Source organism: Peromyscus eremicus, chromosome 8a (assembly GCF_949786415.1).
Source record: "Peromyscus eremicus chromosome 8a, PerEre_H2_v1, whole genome shotgun sequence".
Lineage (NCBI taxonomy): Eukaryota > Metazoa > Chordata > Mammalia > Rodentia > Cricetidae > Peromyscus > Peromyscus eremicus.
This window is the reverse complement of record NC_081423.1, coordinates 41446571-41468241: the sequence shown is the minus strand read 5'-3', so window position 1 is coordinate 41468241 and position 21671 is coordinate 41446571. Positions and strand designations below refer to the sequence as shown.

At 47.9% G+C, this 21671-nt stretch overlaps 1 protein-coding gene across 2 annotated transcripts; it reads right to left on the bottom strand.

The window, feature by feature from the left end:
- Positions 1-427: 427 nt before the first annotated feature.
- Sh3bp5l (SH3 binding domain protein 5 like) lies at positions 428-15588 on the bottom strand. 2 transcript variants are annotated; one of them, XM_059270630.1, is made up of 7 exons: positions 15184-15588; positions 14112-14722; positions 8127-8189; positions 7849-7977; positions 3892-4053; positions 2691-2864; positions 428-2221 (listed from the first exon to the last, which is right to left on the bottom strand). In XM_059270630.1, the coding sequence occupies exons 2-7, from the start codon at positions 14292-14294 to the stop codon at positions 1754-1756; spliced, it is 1179 nt and encodes a 392-aa protein (XP_059126613.1). In that variant the 5' UTR covers positions 14295-14722; positions 15184-15588; the 3' UTR covers positions 428-1753. The 2 variants fall into 2 exon arrangements, with proteins under 2 accessions (XP_059126613.1, XP_059126612.1); XM_059270629.1 differs by having other exon boundaries at positions 15194-15588.
- Between the last annotated feature and the right edge of the window lie 6083 nt (positions 15589-21671).

Sequence of the window (21671 nt, the reverse complement as noted above, 5' to 3'; positions counted from 1 at the left end):
ACCTATAACCAGGCATGCTCCAACTCAGGAGTGAATATGTCATGATATTGCAGTGGACAGAAACCACTGTCTACTGGAAATTCAAGATCCAGTGCCATGCCACATTTAATAATCAAGTGTCCCTACTTTGATCCCTCCCTTCCTTAATACTATGTGCCATGCCAGCACTCTAGTCTTAGCCCCAACACTGACCACTCCAACCCTGCAGGCCCTCTGCAGCAAGCCCACCCCCAGCACTCACTACTGCACAACACAGCCTTCTGGGCACTGGCCCCCCAGCCTTGTCCACCTAGCCTGTGTGTGACCACCCCAAAGCTGGCACCTGTTCCCCTCTTCTCGGGTGGTGTGCACCATCTTGACTTCTTGACTGGCCTCAAGAACCCTCTGTCACTCTCACTTCTCTTTCAACAGACAGTGATCATCACGGTTACATAAACTATTTTATTTAAATAAAACCAGGACCGACCCTTTCCCACACACACCAGCACATGCACTCGCACACTCACGTCCTCATTTCTGCTCTTCCTCAACAGCCACCTCAAACCCCACAGGTTCTCATTGTGACCATCCTCAAACCTGAAACCTGGGAGAGCCCATTCCAGACATGGGCGCTCTTCTCCCAGCCCTGGGCAAGCACTCTCCCCATCCTCCTGGTGGGGCAGGAGGTCAGCTCTTCAAGGCACCCAGATCTGGTGTGGTTTCCCCTCACACAACCCAGGAGCACCAGCACCCAGAGCTGCTCTTTGAGGCTGGGACCCCTCAATTCAGGTCAGCTCCTCAGACACAAGAAGGGAGGCTCCGCAGCCACGCTTAAAGCGCTCCCCAAAGGTTCCTGGAGTAGGTACTGTCTGGTGTGAGGAAGAGCGATAGAGAGCGATTGAGCACCAAATTCCCTGATGCCACCCTGTAGGAGGGTGCCAAGCTCCAGTTCAACCTCCAACGAGAAAAAGCAAGCCCAGAGCCACACATGAGGGAGCGGGTGGGGATGGCAAGGTCTCAGCCTTGAGAATCTCACATCTCTACCCTCCAGCATAGACCCCATCAGGGGCCTACTAGCACCTTGGCAATGAGAAGGGCCCAGCCCAACTGGAGACAAACCACACAGACAGGGGCCATTTGGAGTTGGTCCTAATCGCGGCGTTGATAACAGGGTTTGGCTCTGACCCAACACTGAATTACAGACACACAGCATAGCAGCTAAGGTCACAAGAAGTGCATTGACAGAAGGTGGTGTCTTCCAGAGGCACGTGGACATTCACACGTTGCTCACAGGCAGGCTAGGACAGAAAGACAAGAGCACAGGCTGCCGGGACTCAGCAGCATATCTAGGGCACCCTGGGGAGCTGCCTTCTGGGCAGACAGTGCCAAGAACCAACAGGTGAGGGCCTGTCCAACCACTTGGGCTAGGACATGTGTGCTCCCGTGACCTTCCTGTGTCTTCTAGACCAAGTTCCCTGAGGGGAAAAGCCGGACAGATAGAAGTCGGGTCAGAAGAGGAGATCACAGAGACTCAGGTGCCAGGAGGGAAGAGGAGCCGGGCCAGAGCGCAAGCCTTCTGGGTAAGGCAAAGAGAGAGCGGCCTCCTGAGAGAAGGAACAGTGAGAAAGCTAGGGAGACAGGACTGAGACACGGCTGACCTCGCCCAGGGAAGGCTGCAGACCAGATCTGGGGCAGACAGGACTCAAGGAGAAGAAGGCCTGTGGGGGCCCCAATTGCCCAGAGTAGAAGTCAAGGCAGCACCCTGGCCACAAAGCTACAGGCTGACGCTGCGCTGGTGCCGGCCCCCCCGGACTCCACCATCACTCCCCCGGCGTCCCCGGCTCTGGGGTCCCAGCTCTTGGCCATCTAGACTGGCATGGTCTGAGAGGCCACGCAGGTGCTCCACTGAGTCACACTTCTGCAGGTCAGAGGCCACGGTGCGCAGGCTTAACAGGCTCAGCGTGTCTGTATCTGGGCCTGGCCCAGGCCCAAGGCTGCTGCCCTCCTCCAGGCCCCCGCCCTCTGCCCCTTCAATCCCGCTGTCCCCATCCTCAATGCTCTCAAGCCCAGCTTCGGCCCCCACAGGGGAGGATCGCCGTGGGCCCAGGGGGTGAGGAGGCAAGCCCCGGCGCCGGGCGTGAATCTGCTCGCTGATCTGCTCCAGGTTACGCAGGGCCACCGAGTAGCGGGTCTTGGCCTGTGCCACCTGCTGCTCCAGCTCTGTCACCTTGGCCTTGTGCTCCTGTGGAGGGGACAAGTGACCCGTAAGATGGCTTCTGAACCCACTCAGCACTCTTCCCTAAGGCCAGGCCTCCTATCCCGGCCCCGATGCCCTCAGCACCTCTGAACAGCAATGCTTTCTCCAGCCCGACTACACCCTCCGAATGTCCCTCTTGACCTGAGCCCCACCCAGCCTTTCTCCCACGGCTTCACCCCACTGGCTCGTCCTCCTCCCTTCCTCTCCATCTGGCTGGTTTGCCCCCATTCCCAGCTTCCATCAATTCTTACTCTCCTCATTTACCTGTGCCTCTTGATCAGTGTTCTCTACCAGCACAAACTGCTCGCCCCGGCCTCCCACTCCTGCAGGGTCATTTTGAGCACATGCTAGAGTATTGGTTGGTCTGGCAAGGTTTTACCCCCATCCGTCCCCAGCACTGACCAAAGAAGCACACCGCACTCCCTCCCCCTGCCCATTCTCCCCACTTAGCTACCTCCAGGATTTGGCTGAACTGGGCCTTGAGTTCAAAGTAGGGGCGGCTCTTGCCAATGGCCCGTCGGAGGGTCTTCTGCAGGGCCTGGACCCGAGCCTCAGCCTGCTGGCAAAGCCGAGTCACACGCTGATGTTCCCGTTCACCTCGAAGACGCTCTTCCTCTGCCTCGTTTACCTAGCCCAGGTTGGGATGGGGACACCCATCAATGAGCTGGCATACATACATCTCTGGGATCAGCCCTGAACAGAGATGCCTGCAAACTGCTCCCCCATCCCCACTGTCTACAAAGTGAGACGGACAGGGGTTCAGGGACAGCTAGAGCTTCTTACCATCTCTTTTGGACACATATCTCCAGCACATGCCTCTGTAAACACTTCTCCCCCACTGTCTTTGCCTGTCCTCATCTATATGACTTACCACTCAGCTTGGCTGACACCATGGGAGGGTGCTACAGCCAGCTCGTTCCTTAAGAGTGGCCGAACACCCTCAAGCACACTGTAATTGTGCAGCCAAACAATCCTGAGGCATTGCCTGTGGAAAGTCAGAGGCATGCTGGGCTCTCCTAGTTTCCACACCCTCCCTACCTGTGTGTAGCCCAGAAGAGCATGCAACCAGGAGACAGGTGACGGCGTCAGCTATCTTGTCTCCCAGAAGCAGCCAACCTCATAGGTGCTCCCATCCCTATGGCTACCCAATACACCTACACTCACTCATGAGGCCCACAACTGGACAAAGTGTCTTCCCTATGCATTCCAAAAACTGGAAGACCCAGTCACTACCCAGGAGCTGATACATGAACAAGCTGCAGGAGGCAGAATGAGCCCATGCCAGGGTGCCCCCATCCCCAGTCTACTTTAGGAGCCTGGAAATGGTACACAAATGAAATCTCCAAGATACACTGGCAGAGCACAAGACCAGTGAAGGGAAACTTCCTGGAAACAGGACCAGAGAGTCACAAGGCTGAACCTAACATGTAAGTACTAAATCCAGAGCCACCGCCTGGAAGCAGCTCATGGATGAGCCACACCCAGAGGAAACAGGAGAGCAGAGAAGGCACTCTACAAGAGAAATGTTATCATGGAAGCACTGGAGGCTAAGCAGGGCAGAGGTAGGGCAGGTTCCGCCCTAAATGAAACCAAAGCTGAGGGAAGGCCGGAGTGGGAAAGTGAGAGGAAGGCGTGAGGAGGGAGCAGCCCCTTACCTTACAGGTAGCATGGTTGAGCATCTCCTGCCATGTAGGGTCCAGTCGGTTTTTGTCAGCCATGACCCCCTGCTCAGCCACAAAGACCATCTCCCGGGCAGCATTGTGCATGCTCACAGCCCGCTCATAGCGCAATGCTGCCTTCTGTGTCTCCTGCTGGGCCTGTGGAGACACGGCCATCAGGATGGGGAGCCCTGAAGGAGCCCAGTCACCCAGGAGACCCCCCCCCAAAGGGGTGAGGACAAGAGAAAGAGGAAGGCCCACTTATAATGTCAGCTTCATTTCCCAAACCACACTCAGGATAGATGCCATCAAAGCAACATTCTACAGATTAGAAAAAGAAATGTAGAAATATTCAGAAGAAAGATACTGCCACATGGTGGCCACATGAAATCTAGCCAGACTCACATATACACAACATAAATAAAAACAAATACTTTAAATAAAAACATTGGCATATATCAGGTTATATGTATAGGATGCTTATCAAATTTACATGAATTCCCTGTTTGAGTTCGATTGCCATCTCCAAGGTATGTCATTATACATAGGCACATATTCCAAAATCTGGAAAAAAAACTAAAATACTTTTTAACCCCAAATTAAGATAAAGACTGCTTCTCACCTCACTGGCTAAGATCAAACATAGCATCTGTTACCAGTTTAACATCTGATACCTCCTCTATTCAAAATTAAGATAAGGGATATTCAACCAATACTAGTCAAGCAAAAACCTGGAAGCAAACCCAAGCTTCCAGGTTTACAAGAAACGGACTAAAAGAGCATGTCTTACAAATGGAAACAGCACAGCAGGTGACTCTCATATGCCGTGGTCACTCACACCTTTACTCCTAGCACTCAGAAGACAGAGGCAGGCAGATCTCTGTGAGTTCAAGATTGAGGCCAGCCTGGTCTACATAATAAGCTCCAGGACAGCCAGGACTACATGGAGAGATCCTGTCTCAAAACCAAAACCTAAACAAGAAAGAAAATAGCTATTGAGCTTATAAATAATGTATGACACAGGGCTAGGGTGTGGCGCAGCAGCAACACACTTCTTAAGAACTGAGCCATTTCTTCAGCCCCACAAAGCACTTCATCACCAGAAGGTGCTGTCTACAGCTTTGGTATTATGTCACAACACAGTAACACAGGTAAGATGAAGGAACAACGACAGCACATATTATATGATTGCATTTTTGTAAAATATACAACAAAGTAGTTTTTAAAACAAAAAAAAAGCATACTACAGAAGTAATAGTAAAGGGAAGAATGCATGTTTAGTTGCTTATAGCACACAAAGAAACAGTTCATAGCAACTAACTGGCTGTTAGAACTGGAATAACACACACTGGGCACAAACAGGGAGAAGCAGCCACGTGAGTCCAGGATTCAGTTCAAGGATTTCAGCTCTTCAAATTCTGCACATATATACTTTAAAAAAAAAAAAAATCAGACTTCTCACACCAGGCAGTGGTGGCGCATGCCTGTAGTCCCCGCACTCGGGAGGGAAAGGCAGGCGGATCTCTGAGTTTGAGGCCAGCCTGGTCTACAGAGCTAGTTCCAGGACAGGCTCCAAAGCTACACAGAAAAACCCTGTCTCAAAAAAACAAACAAACAAACAAACAAAACTCAGACTTCTCATACAACCCCATCAATCTCCTGCACTTCTCTAAAAACAGGAGTGGGTTGCACATTTCACAAAGTGAATGGCATAAATTACCAAGTCAAACATTTTGCTATAGGTTGTAGAATAAGGAGATTTATAAATAGTATTATTGTAAAAAGACAACTGACCGGGCTGGAGAGATGGCTCAGAGGTTAAGAGCACTGACAGTTCTTCCAGAGGTCCTGAGTTCGATTCCCAGCAACCACATGGTGGCTCACAACCATCTGTAACGAGATCTGGTGCCCTCTTCTGGCCTGCAGTCATACATACTGTATACGTAATAAATAAATAAATAAATAAATAAATAAATAAATAAATAAATAAATAAATAAATAAATAAATAAATACAACTGACCAAATTTGGCAGTGTCAATAACATTGTACAAACTCAAGAAGAAATCATTGTAAAAATTTCTGAGCAAAGAGTTTGTTCGTGTTTGTTTTCAAATGAATGTTAATTATCATTTTATATTGCTAAATCTATCATATATGCAAATTTAAGAACTATCTGGAGGGCAGAAAATAGGCTGCTGAGAGAAGTAGAAGGAGAACATCGGCTTTCCCCCTTAATATTTCTATATTTTGTTTAATTCACACATAATTAGAAGCTCTCTTGTGTCCACAAATGTAAATTTGGTTCAAAAACAAAACTCTGAAAAAATGCAAGTTACTAAGAAGTGGCTCTCATATGCAAAATCTAAGTGTAAAACGAGTAGGTTGGATAAAATGTAGTAATAAAATTTGAATTACAGACAATAGTATGGTGATAATATATACCTAAGCGGATAATATAGTGCAGATACCATATTGGTCACATATTTTATGATAAACAAAGATCTATTCCCATTAATAATAATAAATATTAATATAATAAATAACAAAAAAAAAACCAGTAGAATTATTGAGCCAGGTGTGGTGGCCCACACTTTTAATCCCAGCACTCAGGAGGCAGAGGCAAGTAAATCTCTCTGAGTTTGAGACCAGTCTGGTCTACACAGAGAATTCCAGGACAGCCAGAGGTACACAGAGACACCCTGTCTCGAAGGAAGGAAGGAAGGAAGGAAGGAAGGAAGGAAGGAAGGAAGGAAGGAAGGAAGGAAGGAAGGGAGGGGAGGAGGGAGGGGAGGAGGGAGGGAGGGAGGGAGGGAGGGAGGGAAGAGGAGGGGGGATGGAGGGGAGGAGGGGAAGAGGGGAAGGGATAGGAGGAAGAGAGGAGGAAAGGACGAGACAGAGAGAAACAAAGAAAAACAGTAGGATGTCAGAGTGGATATCCTAAATACACCCTGAATCCTAACTACTTCAACACAGAAGACTTCTAAACATCAGCAGGTAGACTGGTGGGTGTTCTTGTCTGGTATTTCCAAGACCCTGGGTTTGATCCCAGCCCAAGGAAATAGAGAAGGGAGGGGAGGGCAGGGGAGGGGAGTGAAGAGGAAGAGAAGAGAAGGGAGAAGGAAGGATAGAAAGAATGAAGCCATTGGTGAGACTGAACAAAATTTTCTGGACAAGACCCAGTGCCTCCACACAACCATTTCTTGACCATGAGCCCATTTTCTTACATTTTATGTATTTATATGTGCGTGCATGTGCATGTATGTGTGTGTGTCAGCACAAATGCACACCATGCATGTGGAGGTCAGAGGACAATACACAGGAGTCCGTTCTCTCCTTTCACCATGTGGATCCCGGCGAGAACTCAGGGCATCAGGCTTGGCAGGAGGTGCCTTTAGCCATCTCACTGGCCCCGTGAACCCATTCCCTACAACTGTAAGAATCTCCTCAACTCACAGGCTATTCAGAGCATGCCCATGCCCTTAAGTATGGTGCTTTATTCTCCATTCCAAACAGAGACTGAAGAGTCCAGAGACAGACCCTGCAGGAAGTCCTCCCTGACTGTAGCTCAAACTGCCCTATCACTTAGTTATGTCAACTAGACACAGCCTAGAGTCACCTGAAAAGGGAATCTCAGCTGAGGAATTGCCCAGATCAGATTGGCCTGTGGGCATGTCTATAAGACATTATCTTGGTTATTAACTGATGTAAAAAGGCCCAGCCCACTACGGGTGGTACATTCTCTGAGCAGGTGGTCCTGGACTATACAAGAAAGCTAGCTGAGCATAAGCCTTCAAGTGAGCCAGCAAGCAGGGTTCCTCATGGTTCTGTCCCAGTTCTTGCTTGGGCTGCTGCCCTGACTTCCATCAATGATGACTGTGACCGGAAGTCACATAAACCCTTTCCTCCTCTAAGGTCTTATAGTATTTGTAACAGTAGCAGAAACACAGGCACACCTCCTTCGCCAGCCGTCGTGCCTCATAGTAGGGCCGGGCCTTCTCAATACAGCTCCCCAAGTGGGAGCCCTGGGTGTTAAGCTTTCTTGCAGACTCCTGCAGGATCCTCCGGTAAGTGGTCCTGGCCTCCTGGACGGGAAGATAGAAAGCAGGCATACAGGTCTCAGAATCTCATTTCTCAGACACACCCCCTCCTCTACCACCGTCTAGATCTAGGGAAACACAGATAGAGACCTCTCCAGACACCGGCCCAAGGGCGTGAGGAATGAGGCACTCACGTCTAGCTGTAGCTCCACCTGGTTGATCTCCTCACTAGCCTGGTTCAGATGCTCCAGCTCCTCCTGCCAAAGAAGGGTACAAGTTAGAACAGATGCAAGTAGCCTCAAGTGAACTACACTAGGCAGGAGGAAAAACAGAGAGAAAGTCCCAGCAGACCGGGGAGTGAAGTGAGTCACTTGGAAAAGGGCTAAGAAATGCAGGAGGGACCGTTCCAACAGCACCTGTCTAGGCCAGAGGACAGTCTCATGAAATCTTCACAGTTCCACTTAACTGAGTAGTCAGACCCCCATCGCAAGGATGAGGAACCCAGGGCAGGGAATGCAGTGCTACCACACACAGAGCAAGTGGCAGTGAGCCTCACTGGTCACCAGAATGCACCACTTCCTCTTGATGGAGATGAAGGATTCTCCTCCCTGGGCCAGGAGGGCCACTCAGCACATGCTTACTGCATACTTATTGCTCAATACTTTGAGAAAAATGTGGAACACGGGGCCTGGAGAGACGGCTCAGGGTTTAAGACTACTTGTTGCTCTTGCAGAGGTACCAGGTTCAGTTCCCAGCACCCACACGGCAGTGCACAACCATCTGCAATTCCAGCTCCAGGGGATCCAGTGTCCTCTTCTGGCCTCCAAGGGCATTGCATGAACATGGTCCACATACATATATGCAGGCAAAACACACACATAAAATAAACAAATCTTTAAAAAGAATGTAGAACACAGCGCACACAGAGGTGGTGACTCACATCAGTGAGCAAAAGGCTCTTGGCAACAGTAAACCTGTGTGGGAACGGTCCCAGGTGCCCCCTAGGCAGCAGGCTCACCCACCTGAGCAGAAGGCCCAGGGCAAGACCCCTGAGGCACCTCTTCCCAGCAAGAAGGCAAAGGAGAGCAAATGCTCCAGGGAGACAAGTTGAGAGGCAGGAAGAAAGACCAGTGAGATGGGGTGCCACAGGAAGAGCAGAAAATAGAGGCCCAACGGCAAAGTGAATCCCCCAGAGCCTGGGGCCGCTCAGTCTATGATGTAAGATGGCAGGTCTGAGCAATGGAAGGGAAGCTTGGAGGGACCACAGAAACAAGTAAAAGCTATTTACTGTGTTACAAGTGGAAGAAGAGGAAAAGACCAAGGAAATGCAGGACACAGAAACACGGGGCTTGTTGGATGGGCAAGACCCAAGGGTTCCAAGAGGTTTTTTGACAAGATCCCATCCAATACAGTACAACTTTTCTTATCTATTTTTTTAAAATTATGAGTATGGGGGAAGGGGTATGCATGTGAGTGCAGATGTCTGCAGAGGCCCGAGGCATCAAATTCCCCTGGAGTTACAGGTGGTTATGAGCCACCCAACATGGGTGCTGGGAACTTAACTCAGGTCTTTGTAAGAGCAGCAGTACATGCTCTTAACCACTAAGTCATCTCAGAAGCCCCCAGTACAATGATCTTGTAGTGGCAAGGGGGATTCTCAGGGAAAAATCACTAGATCTAGTAGTTTGAATGTCTCACTGGTCCCTGGGCCTGAGAAAAAAGCATGGAATCTTTCAGTGATGTGGTAGGGAGCTGGGAAAGTGCTGGCCACAAATCATTCTCCCTTGCCTAAGAAAACACATCTAATCCCAGATCCTGGTGATCGGAAGCTACTCCTTAGAGTGCTGGGCTGTTCCAAGGGCTCTACATCTGGAAATGCCGGGTACTTAGCTACAGGTTCTACAGGGCAGGTGCTCAGCTCCAGGCTCTGACTCCACCAGCCCATGCGGTCTGCCTGCTGCCTATCCATGACAGGCATTAGACAGCAACACCACCATCTTGCCCCATCTGCATGGATGTGATGTCAGCTACCATTCACGTCATTTGGCCCTTCCAGAAACCCAGGGAGGGGGTTTGGGCTGGAATGAAAGAGCTCACTTATTTCTATAATACAGACACACACGTGCACACTTTGAAAGAATACTGAAAAACTAAAAGTACAGGAAATTGCTCCCATGCATCCTCTAAAATAAAAATAATAATACAATGCGGAGACCTACAGTGGAACTAGGAACAGGGACATGAAACTGTGCATAGCCTACCTCCAAAGAGCCATGGATCTAGCTGACTGTCCTTGATAGCGCCACTCACAGAACAATGCTGTGAACTCACATGGAATGGCTCATTTTCCAAAAGCTATTTTTCAAAACTCTTGATCCTCCTGGCTCAGGATCCCTAGTGCTGAGATTAAAAACGTACACCACCACACTCAGCTATCAACATCACCTTTAAGAAGAAAAACAGGGCTGGGCATGGTGGCTTATGCTTTTAATCCCAGAACTTGGAAGGCAGAGGCAGACAGGTATCTGTGAGCTCAAATATAGGAACTAGCAAATCAATGGCACCCCTTGCAATTAAAAAGAAAAAAGTTAAATACCTGCTACCAACTACAGTGGCACCCATCCATAACCCCAACACTTGGAAAGCTGAGGCCAAGAGATCCTAAGTTCAAGGTCAGCCTGAACTATAGGGTAAAGCCTGTCTTAAAAGTTCAAGGCTAGCCTGGTCCACAGAACAAGTTCTAAGACAGCCAGGGATACATATAGAAACCTTGTCTCAAACCCCACCCCACCCGCCAAAAAAAAGGAAAGAAAGAAAAGAAAATGCCTGCTGATAGGTCTAACTAGTGCTCACAACGCTCAAACAGAACAAAGAGAAGCCCCCCACAGACAGATGGCCATGGCAAGCAGGGAGAAATAGTCAATCTGAAGCATCATGGCAAAGCACAGTGGGAAGCCGCTGAGCACCCAAAGTGCTAAGTGCTGTTGTGGACAGTCAGCAACACATTCCATTTGGCCTGTTCCACCAGGAACTCCCGGCACTCAGCGAAAATGGAATTCAGGGAGGACAGGGTCTGAGTCAGCATGCATCATCTGTCAGAAAGCCAGCAGCCAGCAGGAGGATGACCTTCTTGGGGCACTCTGGGTGCATTCCCAGAATGCCAGGCCACTGAGTCAAAGCATGGGTGCTTGACTACAAATGTTTCTGCTCCACCCTTGGATGCTCCTGGTCCTCTTCCGCAAACCACCAAAGGCCCAGGCTGATGATGAGTAAACAGGGCCAGGGTGATGATGACTGTACTTTGAGAGTTAAACCAACACTTGAGGATGAGGACAAGGGGTTGCAAAGTCACCCTGAAGAACTGGGAGTAAAGCAAGTGTGTCCACATATCTTTAAAAAAATGTATCCATCGAAAAGGAAGTAGAGCCAAACATGGTGGCACATACCTATAATCCCAGCACTCAGGATGCAGAGGTAAAAGGATTAGGACTTCAAAGGCAGCATGAGCTATATAGTGAGTTCAAGACCATCCTAGACTACATGAAACCCTATCTCATAAAAAAATAAAATAAAATAAAATAAAATAAAATAAAATAAAATAAAATAAAATAGGCAGAGAAAACCAGAGCGGAGGCCAGGCCCATCCTAGCACCAACCCACTTCTGTCCACTAAGACCCTCTTTCCAAAAGCTGGAGGACGTGAGGAACTCCAATGATCCAATGAAACCTTGATGGAGACAGCCTTTTCTGAAGAGGTAAACACATACTACAGGCAGGTACAGGCTAGTCTGCAGTCTACTTCTAGAGACATCCCACCAGATGATGCACATGAGCTACCTGCCTGTCAGCCATGGAAAAACAGCCCCACATTAGGGAGCCTCACCCAAGGATAGGCATTTCCAAGAAATTTTAAAAATTCCAAAACAGATCAGAGCCCTGCCTCTGGGCCACCCCTTGCCTATTGGACTCAGCCCTGGGTGTGCTTTAATTTCACATCTTATCCTATTCAACAGAGTAAATGAAATGTTTTTTAAAACTCCCTAGTGGATTTTGATGGATCTGTTAATGGAGACACATTAAATGTGTTGAGACTCTAGAAAAACAGACACTCCCTGAAAGAACTGAAGCACATTTTCAAGGCATGTGATACAGACCACCATCAACACTAAAACCAACTCCAAACACATACTATCTCACCTCCTCAGCACCCAGAAGAACACAAATACGGAAGGGCAGAATGTTGTGGCCTCCACCTCAAAACTGTGGTATTCCTCACATCAGGCTGCTTTTTCCATATGGCAAACTCTGAATCCCTGGTGAGGCTGAAGAGCTGACCTATCTGTGCCTGTGCCATTAAACGAGGCAGAATGTAAGACCTTCCCTCCCCATGCAGCCTACCACAATCTACCAAGTATACAGCTTACACAGCTTAGCAAGAGAAATAAGGGTCTAGTTTGCCCCTCCAGTACCACACCGCAAGCTCACCAGAGGCAAAGTAGACCTTACGCATCCTCAGGGCATTCCAGCACTCCCAGAGCTCATCAGTCAGAACAGTGATGGCAGAAATTTCCCATCAGCACCATGACTACAGCACAGAACTTCGGTTTTTATTTTATCTGACTCTGTTTACATAGGGACTCTGGTGGCACCTCCTGGGCAGCACAGCACAAGTGTCTCTTCATTCTACTGCCTTTGCCTACACGAGTACTAGAAAAGTACACAGAGCGAGAGGCTGGTGGAAGAAGCCAGGAGAGGAGGCTTTTCCAAGGTAGAACAGGGGATATTTCAGGAAGGTATAAGAAGTGCATTATGCCTGGCGGTGGTGGCGCATGCCTGTAATGCCAGCACTGGGGAAGCAGAGGCAGGTGGATCTCTGTGAGTTAGAGGCCAGCCTGGTCTACAGAGCTAGTCCAGGACAGGCTCCAAAGCTACAGAGAAACCCTGTCTCGAAACCACCCCCCCCTCAAAAAAAGAAGTGCATTATATGCCCTTCTCCTCAAGGAACAGAGAGAGCTCCTTCTTAACCATCTATAAACTCTACCAAAGAAACAAACAAATGTATTTATAAAAGTAAAGAACTCTAGACTTCTGTGTACGGTGAATGGGAGCTGTGCAACTCAGACAAATCAAATCCCTCACTTTACAGACAAACTGAAGCTCAAAGAAGTTAACCTTCTTAAAAAAAAAAAAAATCACAACTCATGGGGCTGAAGTGGCTTGAATACCTATCCTGATTTTTTTTTAAACGTATTTTCTCAGTGGAGGACAAGTCTTTAGAATGAGCAAGAGAAGCTGAGTTGTTTTCAATTCAGCACCAAGAAGCACAGCAGAAATAAATTACTGACTCATGCCAGAAAAGAATAGCTCACCAATGCTCCATTAGCCAAGAGGAGCCTTACTACACACACACACACACACACACACACACACACACACTCAGACCCACACACCAAGCCCAGGTTTGCTTTCTTTGCAATTCATTGGCATTACCCAGTAAGGTTTGTTGACAGAGAGGCCCAAGAATTCAAGCTCCAGGATGCTCTGGCTATCTCCAGAAGGAGAGAAATCACTTCTCCAAATAACAGAACTTCAGAGCTGCAGCCTACACAAATGGCGTTCCCGGGCCCCCAACACACAGGCACATGCTGTCTGTGATCCGCCTTAGACAGTAGCCTGAAACACTACAGATAATTCCGCTTTACCTAGCTAGTCATCTCTCCCCCACAATCCCAGTCTCCCTCACAGCCACCTCCCTGCTGTCTCTTACACAACCATCTCCCTGTCTTACCAACTAAACTGCTGAGAAAGCAGAAAAAAAGTGAAAAGATCCCTCCACTCAGCCTCAAAACTGCCTCCCAATCTCAGTCACCTCCTCTTGCCTCCAGTACATACATGCAAGCTATCTGGGCGACCGGCCCCTCTGCTTATTCAGAAAGAAGGACAAGGGTTCTGTGCTCTAAAGTGTACCACCATCCAGCATACCTCAAGCACCCTGGCAGGGTCCCCACTCTCCCATGGGCACTTGTCATGATAAACCGCGATGTTCTGTGGACATACTTGTTTCCTTCTCCCTCCCAGTCCACTGAGAGAGAGTAGGTCTAAGGCCTCATTCCTCTGACAGCTCTTCAGCGAGTCTGGAATCTGGGCTTCCCTCCCCTCCTCCCACCCGGTCCTCTCACCTGTATCCTAGGGTCCAGTTCTTCCTCCTCTCTAGGGGACAATTTGGTCTCACTGCTGTTGCTCCCGCCTCCTCCAGGCTCCTCTGCGACGGGGCTCCTAGGGACTTCATCCTCTACCATCTCGGGCCGCAGTTCCCCCTGTGGCGTCTCTCGGCCCCCTGGAGCCTTTTTGAAATCAGCCATGCTGGCTGGAAGAGGGCAGAGCCCTATGCACAGGAGAGGGCTGACATGCTGGGACCAGGGCCCCAGCTTGAGGCTTCCTGGGCTTTGGATGTCAAAGAGAAGGGTTTCTCTTCTCAAAGGCAGAAAAACAGTGGGCACAGGAGGAGCCTCACGCTCGGTTAGAGGCTGAGAGTCAAAGTGTTGGTGAGGTCCCTATAACCAAAGCCTCGTCTGTGCAAACGTTCTTCACACCCCACCACAGGGAGTCCACCAAGAGACCCCAGCAACAACAGCCCCAAATCAAGGAGCAAAGGGGGCCTGGATCCTGGGCCGAGGCCTGCGAAGAGGAGCACCATTCGGGAGGGTGGAGGCAAGCGCCTCCAGGCTGTGGTGGCAGATGGAGAGAAGGCTAAGTCCGAGCAGAGGCTAAGAGATGAGCCTCTGGGGAGCTGCAGGAGAAACAAAGGCCAAGTTATATATGATGTCAGCATCAGAACCTTGGCCAGCAGCCTTCTCCAAGTCCGGGGTCTCCCAAAGACACCACTCTACCAACAACACACACTCGTGTGGTCCGACCAGTCCCCACCTCAACTTCTTTCCTCAGGCCTCAAGGACTTTAGGTCCGACTCTGCTCCTGCCCCTGTCCCTCACTCCAGCCCCTCCCCAGTCAGCACTCTCCAGACTTCCCTCTGAGCCCCCACCCTCACATCCACACTCTCTTTCTGTTCAGCCGGTGCCCCACCGCCCTCTCCAGCTTAGCCATTCACCTTCTAACCCTCAACCTCGCCTCACCAGTCCTGCGGACCATCTGAGCCCCCAGGCTCCAACCCCACACTCTTCCGCAGTCCCAAGGTCTGAGTCCCAGCCACCCCATATAACCAAGAGCCAAAATCCCCCTTCCCGGCTTTACCTCAGTTTACCTTGTTGTGCGGGGAGCGTCTAGGGAGCAAACAATCTTCCCCCTCCCTCCCCGCAACAAGACTGTCCAACCAAAAACGCCCCGGCGGCGAGGAAACGGAAATACGCCATCACGTAACCACGCTATCCCTCCCTTCCTCACTGACAAGCATTGCCCTGTGCAGGCTCAACGCCCGGAGGGCTGGGCTTCAGCGTCCGTACAAGATGGCGCCGCTCTATGTCCAACGTTGCCTTTCCTAGCTTCCAGTTCACCCTCACCAAGTCTAAGTGAAATGAATGCATGAATAATAGATTCCTAGGAAAACTACAGCGGGTGATGGAGACCTATAGTCCCCTCCCGACTAGGGAAGTGCTCGCAGTAGTGTCGTAAGAGAGAGCGGCCATCTTGCTTTACGGCATAGAGACGGTGGCTGTGGACAGTCACTTCCAGGCGTGACCTGGAAGTGGTGTTGTGAACTTCTGGTTTCGGTGGCCTCAGCTCTTTCGGATTTGGGGATTGCTACTGAAAACAATAGTCGTTGTCCAAAGGTGCTTTCTCTCGATTCAGTGAAACCGGCGGTCAGGGAAAGTGAGGGAGCCTCTCCCGATACCTGTAGCCGGCGCCATCGCTCCCGCTAGGTAGCGAGCCTCACTGGACGCCAGCTACGCCGGGAATGTCGAGGATCTCAGAGTTTGCTCGCTTTCAGGAGGAGGACGAGGAGGCTCGAACTTCGCCCAGTGCATCACTCCCTACTCCGTAAATGGGTGGTCTGGGTGCCCCTGCTACTTAGGCAAGAAGGACCGAGGCTAAGGGTTGCGAGGTGGGGTGTTTGGTCACTACACTAGCGTGACTGCGTCAGCCCGGACAAGTTTTTCCCTGGAGATGAAGCCCGCACCTGGGCCGAGTTCCCTTTGGGTTCTGTCAAACATAGCCCGTGTTTGGTAAAGCGGTTAAGAAAAGATTGTGTTTAGTCGAGAGCTGCATTCCTATTTGTGTAAGGGTCTTTAGGTGTTTTAAGGGGAATGTGAGTGAGGAGGGAGAACGGGGTTCTGTAGTCAGAGAAGTGAAAGGAATTACAGAGCTGGTCACTGTCGATGCCATAAGGCCAGCGTGTTTCTAGTTGGCAGTGACGTTAGGATTCTGCTCCGTGTTAAAAAGTATTCCGTGGTTTGTTAAAGAACGATAAGGAAGGCTGTATAAGGATTGTAGAACGAGATATAGGGGCCAGTACAGTAGGGGAGAGATGGGACTCACTACAGCGTGAACAAAGGGAAATGTATAGCCAAAGATCGATGTTGGGGTCAGTGGATGGAAAATTGGTAAGAGGAAAAAGTAGGGTAAAACGGGACTGGTTAAGCCAGCCTAACTGGATTCTTGGTGAAGACAATCCTGGAAGGCTTGTGTCTATACTGAGGAGCCTGACATGAACGACAGGTAGAGGAGTGGTCTTGGTAAACAAAGTTCTTTATTAAAACTAGGTTTTACAAGATAGTGTACAGAGGCCCGTCTAAGGTTAGACCAAAGAATCTTTTTTGTGTCTCCAAGACTAGGAGATGGAGGCCCTGTCTTTCCTAATAACTACATTGCAAAGATATGTATGGCCCTTGGTTCTTTGAGAAGTACACTCCTAAAGTGTAAGAAATATGAACACTACCATAAAGGGACAAAGGAAGGATTCAAAATTCTAGGCCCTTTTTAGTAAGTCTTTAAGAAAAGTAAGTTGGGAACCTGTTATTGGCAACCAGGTGTTGCCCAAAATGAACAATTCTTTTTCCTGGCAGCATTGAGCTTTCTCAAACAGGCGCTTCAGTGGAATGTAAAGGGCTGGGTCATCCTAGGGGCAGGACTATTGGTGCTAGAACCATGGCAGGATTTGGTGTTTCTATCTATCTATCTATCTATCTATCTATCTATCTATCTATCTCTCAAGACAGTGTTTCTCTGTGTAGCCCTGGATGTCCTAGAACTCACTCTGTCAACCAAGCTGCCTTCCAACTCAGAGAGATCCATCTGCCTCTGCCTCCCAAGTGCTGGGATTAAAGGTTTGTGCCACCACTGCCTGGGCAGATTTGGTTATCTCTGAAGTACAGAAGTTTGGATGGAAGCTGCCAAGAGTTCTTCAGTTCTCAATTCTCTCCTTCCATTCTAACCTTGTAAATAACAGCTTAAGAGTTGGGGATGTAATCCGCTGATGGAGATTTGCTTAGCGTGCCCGAGACCCTTGATTCAACCCTACCACCACCACCACACACACATACCTTCAGAAATAAAATGTAAAAAGGTATGGACTGGGAGATAGCTCAGCAGTTAAAAGGCCCCTTCTGCCAAACTTGCCAACCTGAGTTGGATCCCTGGAACCCAAATGGTGGAGGAGAAAACGGACTGCGTGCGTCAGCACATTCAAGTATACACACAACTGTAAGGAGAAAGAACTAAGTTAGTTGTACACACCTGTAATCCCAGCAGTGAAGCAGACTAAAGCAGGAAGATCGCCACACTGGGCAACAGTGTGATACTGTCTCCAGAAGAAAGTAAAAATGGCGTGTGGGAATACAGCTCAGTGGTACAGCACTTGTCTACATGTGGAAGGCCCTAGGTTCTGAGTTCAGTCCCTGGCACTACAAAAGTTGGAAGTTTTAGTTTTAAAATTCTTTTCAGATTTTGTTTATGTGTATGAGTGTTTTGCCTGCATGTATGTATGTGTACCACATGCATGCCTGGTGCCCTCAGAGGTCAAAAGAAGACATTGGCTCTCCTAGAATTGGAGGTAGGGATGTTGCTAGCCATCATGTGGGTACTGGGTACTAAATTCAGGTCCCCTACAAGAGCAAGTGCTCTTAACCACTGAGCCATTTCTCCAGCCCCCAAAAAAAGTAGTTGTTATTGTTATTAATATTATTTTATTTGTTTTTTTTGAGACAGGGTCTCACTTTGTAGCTCTGACTGCCCTGGAACTCACAGAGATTGGCCTGCCTCTGCCCCCTCCCCAAGTGCTGGGATTAAAGGCATGAGCTACCACGCCTGGCAAAAAAACTAGTTTTTAATGAAGATAGTTTAGGGTATGTTGTGAGGGAAATAAAGGATGACAACAAAGGTCTGGGCTGAGGAGAGGCCCAACAGATAAAGGCATTGATGTGCTAGCCTGACAACTTGATTTGTTCTTGGAGAGGACTCCAATTCCCAGAAGCCACATGTGGCTCACAACTATCTGTAACTCCAGTTCTAGGGGATCCGACACCCTTTTCTGGTCTCTGTGGACGCTGAGTGCATGTGGTGCACATGCATATAGACATAAATTTTTAAAAATTAAAAAAATAAAGTTTAAAAGCATTAAAGAGAGAAGGGGGCGCATAACTGTGTCAGGCCAGAGGTAGCAAAAAGGACCCCAGAGGGCTAGCAGCCGCAGCAGCAGGTTGTTGGGAACTTTTTGAGATGGTTTCACTGTACTCCAGGCCTGGAACTGCCATGACCCTCCGCCTCAGCTTTGTAAGCACTGCTGTGTACATTAGTTTGGGACACAATTTCCCCCCTAACTTAATGATTTGCTCAACTTCATCCTTAAAGACTAAGCCATCATGAACTAGTGAAGTTTGTTTCCAAAAGGACTGATCGTTAAATACCTTACCAGCGTTACATCATCACACTGTACCAAATTCATGGCGCTTACCTGTCTGGTTTATTGATGGTTCTTCACAGTTAGTTCACTTACAAAAGTGTTAGAAAAGAAACATTAGTCATTCTGTTGGAATAAGTGTTTGACACCTTGAAGTTGACCAAACCCTGTAAGCAGCAGGAACCCCAGTCATTTTCGATTATTATTATCTAAGAGCTGGAGAGATGGCTCTTCCAGAATGAATTCAGTTCCTAGTGACCCATGTCAGGAAGCTCACAATTACAGCTTTAGGGGAGTCAGCGCACATACTCATACCCACACACACATAGTTAAAAATAAATATTTTTCTTGAAAAGACTCCTGTCTAACTTAATGTTTTAAAAGATAATTGTCAAGCAATTAGAATCACTTGTATGGTTGATGTTGTTTGTAAGTTTTTGCTTCTTTAATTTCCTGAAATCTATTTTGATGTGCTTTCCCATTAATAACAAGATTAATTAAAACCATTCTGTAAAAAACTGAGGTCTGCAATTCAGGACTTAGTTAACCCAGTCTTTCTGTTCTAGTTCTAAATTGTTAACATTTCACTTTGCTGTGCTTGGTCCTTCCCACCACTGGAAACTCAGCTGACCACTATAAAGTTATTTGAAAAAGAATTAGAAGCAGGAGGCAGACATGTTTCGCATGTGGAACTGAAATTGAAACACATAATGGAAAACATATTTAGTGATATAGTAACATGATGAATGAAACTGGACTTCACCCTTACACAGTAGTAACAGCAAGCCTTCTACATTCACAGGGCTCATGTGATACAGCTGGTTCTGCCATCCCCAGTGAGAGATGCTCACACTCTTGGGGATGGGATAGGGCATGTGATGTTCTATTTATATTCCATTAGCCAGCCATCTGCAGACACCTTGGCACCAGTGAAAACTTCTGAAAAGTTGAGCATGTAGCTCTGAGATAGAGCATTTGCCAATTATATTTAAGGGTCTGGGTTCCCATCTTAGCCTACTAGAAAAGAGGGATCCCATGATTTGTTAACTCTCCCAAAATCTTTACCCACTCCACTTCCTACAGCTCTTGCCCTGCTCCCCTCAGCATGCTTAATATCTGGTATCTAACCTTTTGTCTTCTCTGGTCCACATTAGACAGGAACTATCATTTGGGGCCACCCAGTAAATACACAACACTAGCAAAAAAGGGGGGTGTCCATGTACAATTTTGATGATCTCTGCTAGCATATATAAACAAGTTTTGCATAATGATTCTAATTATGCAGCACTCTGTTCAGAGTCTTAAAATCATTGGGCAGGTCCCAGATTTGCAGTCACTAATAATTAAAGCATAGTGGGATATTTGAACACCTAATACATAGTATTTGGTTCAGTGAAAGTAGTTTCAGTTCTCAGGTGTGGTGATATTTTGTTGTACCCTAATAAAATTTGCCTGAGGATCAGAGAACAGAATCAGCTACTAGATTAAGCATAGAGGCCAGGCAGTAGTGGCACACACCTTTAATCCTAGCAGTCAGGAAGGTTAAAGATCTCTGCCAGTTCAAAGCCACCCTGGACTACATGAGACTGATTCAGTCTAGGAGAGAAACAGAGCCAGGCAATGGTGGCACACACCTTTAATCCCAGTACTTGAGATCTCATACCTTTGCTAGCAGTATTTTGGGAAGCACACAGGCCTTTAATCCCAGCACTAGGAAGGAAGTAATATGACTGGGCAGAGAAAAGTATATAAGGCGTGCAGAGACAGGAACTAAAGGATTGCCTTTTCAGCTAGACTCCTTTTGGCTGAGGATTCAGAGGCTCAGGATTTGTGGAGTTGGCGAGGTGAGATGTGGCAGTGGCTTGTTCCTTTGTCTCTCCGATCTTCCAGCATTTACCCCAGTATCTGGCTCCGGGTTTTTTATTATCAGACTATTTTAAAATTCGAGCAACACTCAGGTGTTTATCAGATTTGGGGTCTAACTTTACTCTTAAGTGTACTTCATGCTTGAAACTAGTTGCTCAAATGTAGCTGCTGAAATGAATAAGGTTTGATCCTAAGGTGAGTGATATGCGTATCTAGGAAGATAAAACCTATAAAAGTCAGACATGATCAAATTTTCCTTTGACTTGAATGTCAGATTGCAACTCTGCATTCCATTGGAAAAATGGCAGGTAATGTAGTAACTGAAAAGAGACAAGGTGTACCAAAATGAAGTTTTCCAGTTCTATTTTTCCTTACAGTACAACCCTTGATAAGCACCTAATTTGGCAGTGTGTCTTTGCATATAATGCCTTTCAAGTCATAGTCCTAGGAAACTTGCATGAATTCTCTGCAAATTAAGCAGAGTGCCTCGACAAAAACGTAGTCATCTGTCTGTCCATGTTTTGCTGAACAGCCATCCTTCATATGCAGTTTGTCTCTGGAGTTCTGTTTAATCTTTACTTAATTTGCTGTGGCAGAGGCAGGTAGATCTCTTGTGAGTTTGGAGCCACACTAGTCCACGTTGCCAGTTCCAGGCCAGCCAGGGCTACCTACTGAGACCATCCCCAAATAAAACCTACCTGTTCTGCAACAATAGGCTAATACCTCAATAATCGCTGCCTTTCACTCAAGTCACTACAAGCATGTGTAACATTCGGTGGTGGCCAGTTTCACTGTCTGTACCTAAAAGATAACACCCTGGAAACAACCATAAAACTGAACCCATACTTACATACAAGTCATATTTTTATTTTGTGGGACATTTCAATCTTTGTTGTCTAAAGAGTAAACTGTGGAGTCGTTACAATATAAGTCACACACGACAACAACTTTTAAGCTACACTTTTGTTATTTCAACACAGGGTCTTTCCTAGTTTCATGTCTGATGCTGTAGTAAAACACC

What these genes read in the sequence shown, in the direction of transcription:
- Sh3bp5l (XM_059270630.1), bottom strand. Translation starts at nt 14,294, where the DNA reads ATGGCTGATTTCAAAAAGGCTCCAGGGGGCCGAGAGACGCCACAGGGG. An exon ending in AGGTGGAGCTACAGCTAGAC is followed by an intron (nt 7,978 to 8,126) that starts GTGAGTGCCTCA and finishes CTTCCCGTCCAG; the next exon opens with GAGGCCAGGACCACTTACCG. An exon ending in CACGACGGCTGGCGAAGGAG is followed by an intron (nt 4,054 to 7,848) that starts GTGTGCCTGTGT and finishes GTGTCTCCACAG; the next exon opens with GCCCAGCAGGAGACACAGAA.